This window comes from Grus americana, chromosome 21, assembly GCF_028858705.1.
Source record: "Grus americana isolate bGruAme1 chromosome 21, bGruAme1.mat, whole genome shotgun sequence".
Lineage (NCBI taxonomy): Eukaryota > Metazoa > Chordata > Aves > Gruiformes > Gruidae > Grus > Grus americana.
The window spans coordinates 4730261-4741231 of record NC_072872.1 but is presented as its reverse complement, the minus strand read 5'-3'; the positions used below and the strand labels follow the sequence as shown (position 1 = coordinate 4741231).

General features: G+C 46.8%; 1 protein-coding gene across 1 annotated transcript in view; it reads left to right on the top strand.

Moving 5' to 3' along the window:
* The first annotated feature begins 613 nt into the window (after positions 1-613).
* Positions 614-10971, top strand: part of TMEM201 (transmembrane protein 201) — a 30400-nt gene continuing 20042 nt past the window's right edge. The window contains exons 1-5 of the mRNA XM_054849696.1: positions 614-904; positions 7359-7479; positions 8128-8322; positions 9444-9620; positions 10205-10596. Coding sequence (XP_054705671.1) covers positions 801-904; positions 7359-7479; positions 8128-8322; positions 9444-9620; positions 10205-10596 — 989 coding nt within the window. The 5' untranslated portion in view covers positions 614-800. The remainder of the gene's footprint in view (positions 905-7358; positions 7480-8127; positions 8323-9443; positions 9621-10204; positions 10597-10971) is intronic.

Sequence of the window (10971 nt, the reverse complement as noted above, 5' to 3'; positions counted from 1 at the left end):
GCAATAACCTGTGCTCTAAAATCAGTGGGGAGGGTAGCGCAGTATAATTGGAGGGATCTTCCATTTTCCCCAGACAACTAGGTGGTTTGGTAGGAAAGTGCATCCTGATAGGTTCTCTGTCATCTTGGAACTATCTCTTCTTCCTCTGCCCATGTTTTGTTTCCATCATTCTCCGAACAGCTATCCTCTTCCCTCAAAGTACGTTAAATTTAATGGCCAGTTCTTTGCCTTGTTGCAGCCCCCCGTTGTTTCCAGTTTCATTTGTGCAAGCGGCCCCCAGGGGGAAATCCTCTGAGGGGGGGGGGTTTAAGGCCTTTCCCCAGGCTTGGGCCTGTAGCGGTGTAAGTCCCCGTCTGCCACCGCCCTTCACCGGTGCGTCCCGGTTTCTCGCTCCGGCAGGGCCGGCACCGAGAAGGGCCGGAGCTGCTTTTGTAATGCAGACGAGTCTAAATTTAGGAAAATAAAGGAAAAATAAAAAAAGCTGGTTGAACTCGGCGCCAGGCCAGGCACGACGGGCCTCCCTCCCCTCCCTCGCTCCCCGAAAGGGCAGGGAGCCCGGCGGGCCGCCCCCGCCCCCGCGGCCACGATCTCGGCCTTTGCGGCGCTGACTCACGGCGCCGCCGCACGACTCCGGCCTTTCACGCCGCGCTCCCCGCTCCGTGACTCACGCCGCCCGCCCCCGCCGCGGCGGAGGGGCGGAGCGGCGGCGGCGGCGGGAGGGGGGAACACACGGCACCGCGGCGTACAAAGCGCCGCCGCCGAGGTCACAGCGACGGCGGCGGCCCGTGTGGGGGAGCGGCATGGAGGGAGCCGGGGCGCTGCTGGCCCGCTGCCCCGCCGGCGGGCTGGGCGTCACCGTCTGCGCCGCCGCCGCCGGGCTGCTGCTCTACCGCATCGCGCGGAGGTAGGGACCGGGCTGGGCTGGGCTGGGCCGGGCCGGGCCGGGCCGGGCCGGGCCGGGAGGGGGGGCGGACAATGGCCGGCCGGATGCGGGCCGTGGCGGCGGGAAGGCTCCCCGCGGGACTCCGCGCCCTGCCCGGTGGCAGAGGGAACGGCCTCAGCGGGGAGCGCAGAGACCAGGTAGGGCTGGGAACAAACCCAGGGCTCGGGGTCGGTTTGGTTTTGGCCGGGGGGGCCGGTACCGACGAGGCGCGTGTTTAGGAAAAAATCCTCCCAAATTGTGCAGCGGTAACAAAAACTTGTAGGTAAATGGCTGGATACGTTTTTCCGTATCCCCTGGAATTGTCTTTGTGTGCCAGCACTGAACATCAAGGACTCGCCTGCTGTAGGAGCCGTGCTTAGGAAATCCAAAACGTTTCCCTTCCTCCAGTCCGTAATCTAGAGGCTGGCGTTATTATTAGCGGTATTACAGAGATTGCTGAAGGCTCGGGGTTTTCCCCTCTTGTTCTCTGACTGGTTTGAGGCAGGGGAAGAGAATGTTTTGCTTCTTGTGTTGGTTGATTTGGACGTGAAAGCATGATTGCAGGCAGAACAGTGGGAGAGTGCCATAGAAATAACAACGCTGTTAATGCAGTGCTAAAACTTGGGAAGATTACATAGAAGTGAAAGTTATTACTTAGTAACCAAAATTCTTCAGTCGTTTGTTTCTTAATTGCACGGAACATTTCTGACCTTAGGACAAATTCAAACAGATCAATTGAAAACAAGGTTTGAAAAGCATCAGGAGAGAAGTCAGGATACAGGTTTCATAAATGGAGTAAAGCTTAATTTGACAGATTTTATTTTAGTAGGTTGAAATGAATGCAGGAATATATGGAATAAAGGGCACTTTAGACTGTATGACAGAACAGACTTGAGCAGTCTGCTCATCTATTGAGTACTTCTATTGGAGAAAAAGGCAGCCGAAAGGCTCATTATGTTAAGGTTCACTTCAAGTTTACGCTTTGAAATAGCGTATTTCTCCATCTGCAACAAATACTTCAGGTTTGCTCTAAAGCATTTGCTGTTTATACAACCATATAAATGGTCTGTGGTGTATGAGCCCATATACGAGTCTTGGCATTTCTATGGCATATTTAGGGCAGCTAGGAAATGCTAATGGCCTAAAGCAATTCCCGGTAAAGCAGGCAGCATTTCTTTGACCCATTGAGGCTAACATGTCTTTTGAGGGAAGAGATTGGATTTGTTTTGCTCAAGTTCATCAAAAGGTCCCTGGGATGGAAGCATTTCTTCTCAAGTCCTTGAAAACTGCTGGTGAGCTGTAAATATTTTCAGGAGGTAACCTTGATAATTCTTTGGGGCTACATATTTGTGTTTCTCAATACTATTCTGATACTACCTAATTTCTTACTTTGCCTTAGTTAAATGAATCTTCCAAAGTCATCAAGGAGGACAGCTTTATAAGGGACTGATCCAAACACAGACATGATGCCGCCCTTGCCTTTGGTGTTAATGTTATGATACAGCCCTGCTTTGCTCCGTTTTCAGCATGAGTGCACTTACATATCTAGCAAGGTGCCTTTTCCGCCCCCTGTAGAAAGGGAAATAAAATATATCAGCAACCTAGTGAAAAGTAGTTCTGGAATAACTCAATATGTGGAGTTACGCTACTGTAACTGTGCCATCATCTAAGACTGTGCTTTTTGTATCGGGGAGAAAAAGGATTTGATGTCCAGATATGCACAGGAACTCCTTAAACCTTACAAGTTTGGGCCAGGTAGGAAAACTCTGATAAGTTTTGTGGTCTTTCTTCGAGATCACAGCTTGGCTACTTGCTTGTTGCATATTGTTCGGAAGTCAGGTTGCTGAGTTCAGACCAGCAGCTGTGGCCACATTTCCTTCATCTTCTGGGCCCCTCCTGATCATTAGCTAGTGACTTCTTGTCAGTACCAATATAGAGTACCCCATGAGGATCTCTCTTTTGGGACTTTTTGGGTCAGTGATGGCAGAATCTGCTCCTTCTACAAATAAAGTCAAGACAAGCCATCACTCACTCTAAAAGAGGCCGGTAGGAACTTGGGAACTGCCATGCAGCTAGTTCATTTAATTGAGAAGCCTGTCACAGACACTGAGATAGCAAAAAGAGACACCTTTTCTGGGGGATCCTGTCCTGATGGCTGATATTCTGCAGACTGTTAGAAGTTGCTAAAGTTGCAGTTTGACAGAAGACAGCCTTAGAGGGGGGACAGCACAGGAGGTGGTTATGACTGTGGGTCTGTGTCCCTGCCTAGGTCCACTGGGCACCTTTTTCCCTGTTAAGGGGACACTAAGGCTGTGTTATGACACTGTATGAGAAGTCCGGTCTCGTGGTTAAATCTTCAACCCTGTCTACAACTGCTAGTTCTGAGCAAATGCATCTATGATATAGTTTGCCTGCTGGAATCTAGACAGCTGTGATGTGTTTTTCTCACATTGGAAAATGGCATTTAGCATTGGGGCTGCACTGGCAGACCCCTTTATTGACAGATGATGGACATGGGCACAACTCGGAATTATGGCAGCTCAGTGAGCTGCCACCCAGGAGCTTCCCTGACTGTGAGCTGAGCACGATATTGGGTCCAGTGAGCTCCTTTTAACTCAGTCATGCTGACCATACCATGGCATGGGCTTGCTCTACACTTTGGAGCTTTGGCAGCTTGGTTATGTCAAACTACCATCAGATGTTGTTCTGATCAAAACTGATCTGTGCAGAAGAGCTCCTCTTCCTAGTGTGTTTTTTCTTCAGATTTGCTGGCATAGCCATTTGTATAATTGCTTTGTAATCCACTTGTGCTGGAATGAAGAGTGTTGCTTTAAATACTTTTAATGGAGAATTATTTTTTCTTTTAATCCTTGGCGGAGGATGAGGGTAACCCAGCAAAGAACTGCACATCCACCTGTGGCCTCTTTTAAGAATATGGAAAATATGAATATGAAAAATCATCTTCTGACCTAGCAATAAAGGAAGGGGGGGAATAGATGTACATAAAAATATTTGGAAATCCAATTTATTATTATCAGGTAACTGTTTTGACCTGCACTTATCAGGGAGACTGTTGTTCTGGCAATCCATTAAATTTTAGACTTAAGTGTGACCTTAAATATATGTATAAATGGGGAACAGTGGAGAGTGCTGGGAGTTGGAAGGAACATAAGTTCCTTCTTATGTTACATGAGAGAGACAAACTAGTTGCTAAACAGTGTTTGTCAATGGGTATACCTGCAGTCTGATTTTTGCAAGCACAGGACAGAAAGCTTGTTAGCGAAGTAAAGGAGTCTAATAGTCCCTCACAGAGGAATGTTTTGTTATATTGTCTGAGCAGTATCAGACATTTAGGTGTTGATCTGATAACCAAGTTTACTCCAGGTATGTCACCCCAGTGTCATCTTAAGCAAAGATCTTCTACCTGCAAAACAATTAGTCCAAACCTGGGAATTTGTTCTAGTTTGTTTGGGTGCGCAGGCTACACAGTTAGCGCAGCAAGTCAGCTATTAATGGAATCTATGCAGTAAGTAATTCAATCACTTCTTGCTGCTTAGGTTTTATTTTGCAGGGTGGTTCTTTGTCCAGTGAAGCTAGTTCGAGTTAATACAGTGTTAGATTATAAACTCCTCAGGGATGATTTGCCTGGTGTTTTGCAATGGATTGAGCACATGATAAATGCTTATATGGGTTTTGCATTGTCTGTCTTCTCATAACAGAATGTCTGACTTCAGAAGCAATATGTGCTCTAGCTTATTACGTTCAGCTGCTGCCTTAATTCAGTCAAGGTATATATAGTTCTGAAGTCATTAAATCCGTATTTGAGAGTCTTTCCAAATGCAGTACTTGCTTTTTATTTTTAAAGTCCTGCCCAATTACTAGAAAATTAGCACCCTACCTATATGTTCTTGCCTCAATTGACCTTTTTTCTTTGTTTTTTCCTCCGCTTCCTTTTGCATCCAGCAGGTTGAGAACTTCTGATTTTTTTTGCACATGTTTCTATGGCAACAGATTATAGGTTCACAAAAGGAAGGATTATTGCTTTTTATCCTAAATAATCCAGGACTTAGCAATTTCTTTTGCCTACATTGTGAGAATGAAAGGCTGCTATTTAACCCTTGGTAGCACTTCCTCAGCCTCAAGAATGAGAAATGAAATCCTGTTTGGAAAAGATGGCAAGGTCTTGATTATTACTAAGGATTTGGTCTCCAATATTAGTTCTCAGATAGGGTTTGGCATTGGTTTATAGCATGCATGCTTTACTAATTTTTTGGCCTGTGCTTTCCTCTTCTGTGTTATCCTTGAAATTAGTGCTTCTACCTACTCCGTCATGTCATGGAAGTTAGAGACTGGTGGTAGATGGAGATTGAAGCGTGGCATGTCTTATTTCCATGGGTGCCAGAGGGTGACACCGCAGTGGCAGGAAGGTGGGATCGTAGCACTTTCTACAGTATGAGGACCTGTGCAATAACCTACATCAGAGGACGGAGTTTAGGTTGTGGTTGCTATCGAAGTCAAGGTGCAGTAGATTTGTGTTTTGGTGGTTAACATGCTGAAGCCTATGCATTTTATTTTCATAGCTTTTACACCTATGAGAGTGAGATGAAACACCACCCACGGGTGTTGCTGTCCATCCTTCATATGGCCATTTTGACATGTGGTTTGCTTGGCTTTTGGGCAGTGGTAGCTCATAGATAACTCGGACTAGGAACCTAGATTTCTATCTGGTTTAAACTTTTTTTTTTTTTGCCTGTCAGTTTCAATGGTGGTATTTTTAACTCGGATCACTTACTGTTTTGAGACCCCTTGGCAGCGAACAAAGTCGAGCAGTGAATACTCATTTTAAGAGGGATGTGGGTGTATGCGTCTATTTTGAGATGAGAATCTGTCACCCTAGTAGCTCCAGCCATTTTCTTTTAGCATCTGGCAGGGAATCCTCTGTGCGCTCTGGCTTTTCAGGCTTCTTTCTGGTGCTTCATTTCAAGCTTATTTTCATCATTAGTAGTTAAAACAGGAGGCCTAGGCATCACTTGAGGGCTTGATATTTTATGAACCGAGTTTCAAGACATGGTCTATGGAAATGGGAGTGGGGAAGAATCTTCATTGTAGGCATCCAGCTACAAAGGTGATGGCTGAGAGAGAAGCCAGCTTAACTAAGGGTGGAACCACCTGCCTGTCTGGTTGCAGGGTGCCAGACATCACTTCTGCAGCGTTTGGAAGATGCTTTGATAGAGACTATTGTAGCAGCAGAGCACACTTCCTAGAGCAGGAAGAAGAGAAGTTGCTCTCAACTGGTGAGCACTTTGGCTACTGTTACGTGCTTTCCAGGCCCTCAGTGAGCCTCCCTGCTCAGTCGCTTTCACTGCAGCTTTAGAAGCTGTCCGGTGGGAGGCACGTCGATTACTTGAATTAGGCAGCAAACGGGGCTGGTGTCAGCTGGGTCCATCTGTCTCTGCATAGCTGCCATAGTGAGTCCCTGCCTGGGCTTTGCCTGAACAGCTGCCTTCCCTTGGAGGTGTGACTGGGACTGGTTCTGATAAACCCAGACAGCTGGGCTGTGCTGCCTTGGCCGGCCGGGAAGCTTCCTCTTGGATATTGCACCGAGTTGCAAGACAAATGCAGACCTTCTTTAGCAGGCAGGCTCAAAGGCCAGGCCACTGAAGTTCTTTGCTCAAACATCTGTCACAACCTGTTGCAATGGGGCCATGTCACAGCTGTTTCTCTTGTAGTGACTTGTTTTAATGGGATTGTTTTAAAAAAACAAGGGGCTCATGGATCCAGGTTATTAGTCTCTGCCTCTTCAGTTCCAGTGCATAAAAACTGGGGAAGACATAGTGATTCCTCAGTTCCTTCTTATGTATCTAAAGCTGTGAAGAAACAGCTTTTTACAGTGCCTGAACCTTGGGATAATTTGATATGCCCTTGTCCTTGAAAAATTTTGTTAATGAGCAGGGCAGACAAAACTGTAACCATGAGCCCATTTCCTAGGTATCTGAGTACTGTCATCTGCAGTTCTTGTGGATTGTAACTTCTGTTTCCCAAAATCCTCTGTATTAAGCAGCGACTCTACTGCACCCTCTGCATATATTAACACTGCTGATTATGGAGAGGACTTGCATCCCCAAATATGCTTCTGAAAAGCAGTGAAGTGTGTTAGTCACAAGGTTGTTACTAAAGTTCTGGCATGTCCGTGGTACTAGCACAAAGAGATATGAGCATCAGGCAGAAATTTATTTCTACTTTGGACTAAAGATGGACTAAAACTCCATCTTTTCATTGCTAAAATGACTGCTCTGAGTCATACCATTAAACATACTGAATGGGAAGGCTGATTGTTATTCCAGCCTCTCTTGCATTTCCCTGTTTGAGAGCCATTGCTTTCCTCTACATCAGCTGAAATCAGTGTTGATGCCTATCACGTCTCCTTTCCTAACAGGAAGAAGCCCACACACGTGACAGTGAACTGCTGGTTCTGCAATCAGGACACGGTAGTGCCATATGGGAATCGCAACTGCTGGGATTGCCCCAACTGTGAACAGTACAATGGGTTCCAAGAGGTACGGGTGACAAATTGCTTGCAGGGTGGCTGGGAAGGTGCATGGCCTGTGGAACAGTGCTTGTGGGAGAAGCCCACTCTTCCTTTTAAGATGGCACAGGCCCAGTGCAAATGAATATCCAGCGGTTCGGCAGCTGGCAGCTCTGTGCTGAACACCTGTGAACTCAGCAGCTGATCACTTGATCAAATCTGAGAAAGAGTCCATGTATACTGGGATGTGCTGACATAGAAAGATAAAGACAAATTTTCCTCTCTTGCTTCAAAGGGCCAAAAGGGCCTTGACACTTTCACCACTATCTCTTAAGAATCTTTTTTTTAATATATGGAACAAGTCTTCTCTGGTTTTGTATTTTGGAACAGCTGAATTGCTTTATTTAGAGTATTAAATAACAGAGCTTGTCTTACGCCAAAGTCCACCACCACCAACTGCTTGCAATAGGTGTACAGAATAGTAGATGGGGGAGGTTTGAAGCATTTTGTCTCCTTTTTTTTTTTTAACTTATTTCTTTTGTTACATAGGCAAATGCATGGAGACCAGTGCTCCTGACAGAGCTTAGGGAATCTTGTTATTAACCAGAGGATGCATAGCTTTGACATTATGATCTCATGTTTGCTTTTTCCTCCTGCCTCCTTTGTTGCTTCTTGTCAGAATGGAGACTACAACAAGCCCATCCCTGCTCAGTATATGGAACACCTTAACCATGTTGTGTCAGGTGCTACGACTTTCTGTGATCCTACCAAACCGCAACAGTGGGTGAGCAGCCAAATTCTGCTTTGCAAGAAATGCAACAACCATCAAACCACGAAGATCAAACAGCTGGCTTCGTTCTCACCAAGGGAGGAGGCAAGTGTTCGTTAGGGACTGGCATCACAGAAGAACGTTTGTCCAAGGCATTCCCATGCATGTGTCTGCAATTCCTGCTCTGATGAATGTGCTCTGTGAAAATTTATTTTGTCTGGCTTTGCAAACAGTATCATGCTGCAGCCTTGTAAGCAGGAGAGAGAGGAATTTTTCAGTGTGCTGTGGAATGGTGCTTCATGAGTCTTCAGAATCACTATGTGGCACTCCAGTGCAGAGAAGGTTACTCATTAATGTTGCAAATCTACCTAATCCTACTCCAAAGCCAGAATGTAATGACCTGTTCTAGATGGACACTGGAAGTTGAAGCTTGAGCCCCAAACCAAACATACTTATCACTGAGATCAGCTTATAACTCCAGTACTTGCCATTGACCCTGCTGAGCTTACGGGATCTGGTAGGCACAACAGCCCACTAGTCACCTTGAAGCCTTAATAGATTTTTATTTTCCTGAGGCCTTGGCTGTGCTGCTCCGCTTTTACTAGTGGAGTGGGAGAGGAATCCTGTGCAACCACATCATCTCCCTGGTTAGGCATTTGTGCCTCGGAGGGCAAAGGGATTGATTTTGCAGTTACAGCAGCAGGATTTCTTGCTGAGCAACTTCTTGGCCTTCCTATTACTTAATATGCATGGAGGATAGGATAGTGGGGTTTCTCCTTCACAGTTTTATGGCCCCCCCTAAGTTTTGTGCAGCGAATTTAGTGCTACAGTCCTTAGCTTTCAACCATGGTCAAGCCTTGGGGTTATAAGACTGCGCCATAGTGGGATGCGTTGATCTTCTGGGTTGTCTAATCCAGTCTGCTTTGTGTATAGAATCATAGAATCAGCATAAAATTGGGCCACAGAAATTCAGCACCCTGAAATTGGGCCACAGCAGCTTTCTCCAGGGGCGGTTTTGTCTCTTCTGGGACATGGGGGCTGGGTCAGCTGTATGCAAAGCTGGTTGTATGGCTGGCCTCCAGCTTGGTCGCTATTCAAGCCTGGTTTCCGGGGCCTGTTCCTCTGGAGACTGGAAGCATGCCTTGCTCACATGTCAGCAGCAAGCATGATAACTGGTGAGGAACCTGCAGTCCTCACCTACTTTTCCTCTCCTGTTCTCTCACCAGGGCAAATACGATGAGGAGATTGAGGTGTATAAGCACCACCTGGAGCAGACCTACAAGCTGTGCCGTCCATGCCAGGCTGCTGTGGAGTATTACATAAAACATCAGAATCGGCAGCTCCGGGCACTGCTGCTCAGCCACCATTTCAAACGCCGTGAGACAGACAAGAACTATACTCAGGTACGTGGGGGGACAGATGAGAGGATTTAGGGGAAAGTGCAGAGAAGTGGGTACCTCTGTGCCTGGGTTTGCTGCTGGAAAAGGAAGGCAGCAGCCTTGGGGCTTTCTAACTCTGCGTGGCAGAAGTTCAGAAGAGCACAGGATAGTTGCCACAGATGCTCCTGATGTTAGTTTGAGGCTTTCCTCTTGCTGGTGTCATTCAGTGCAATTGCTAGAAGGTAAGTCTAATGTAGTAACAAGAACAGAATGGAAGGAAGATAGTGGGACAGGCAGAAAAGGGGAGATAGGGAAGCCAGTTTATGAGTACAGTGCAGACAACTACAGAGTAGGGGGGGGGGAAAAGAACAATGGGAAGTGAATTGTGACCTTTTCCTTGCCTCTCTGCCCTGCTTGGACTTGGCTTTTGCTCATAGCTCTGCTGTTGCTCTTTGCTAGTGATGTCAGCCCAGTACAGAGACTTAGAAGGACTTGAGCAAAACTGTCCAATAAGCCATACAGTCTGGAAGTGTTTCATAAAGCACCATTTCAAAACCTTATTACAGTTCATTCAGCTTCTGACAAGGTGTTTCTCCCTTCCTCTGCAGAATTTATGTTCATCCTCCTCTTCAGCTTCCATAAGTACACCGGCTCAGGTGATATTCCTGCGGTTCTTGGCCTTCCTCAGCTGTGCGTTCCTGGTTCTGATGGCCTTGTATGGGTCAGGCGACCCCTTCTCACTCGGTGCGGCAGTTCCTGCACCTGTCTCCTCTGGTCCAGCATCTATTTGGAACAGGACTGGTACAAGCTCACATGCAGACTTGGAAAATGACACTTCCGTGACAGTGGCAGGCTGGCAGGAGCTGCTCCACATGCTCCCAGAACAGATGGTGGAGAACCTGAGTGCCGCATGGGCTTACGGGAAGAATCACCAGATGGCAGTCGCTGTCCTTGGGCTGTTCACCTGCCTGTTGGCCATGTTCTTAGCTGGGCGGATCAGGTGGGTGTGCGCTTTTCTTCTGTTTCACTTAAAGGAAAACTGCATTACGTTGGAGGTCTTTTGCTCAGTCTTGACTCAGTGAGCCGGGGGTAAAAAGTTTGCCAGAATGGCACACGTAGTACTGGGTGGTATGGTTCTCCCTGTTCTTTGGGTTGCTAGCCGGCTGGATGGAGACAGCAGAACTTGCCTTGGATCTGTGCCTTGGTTCATTCAATTTAAACTTGAATTACTGTGAATGAAAAGCTCCCTGTGCAGCTCTGTAATCTGGTAGAAAATGGAACTGATCTATTCAGGTACTTCCCACAGGAGTGGGAAGGGCTGCAGATGATAGAACTGTAGTAGGAGATAGTACCTAACCTGCTCAGTCTGTGTACC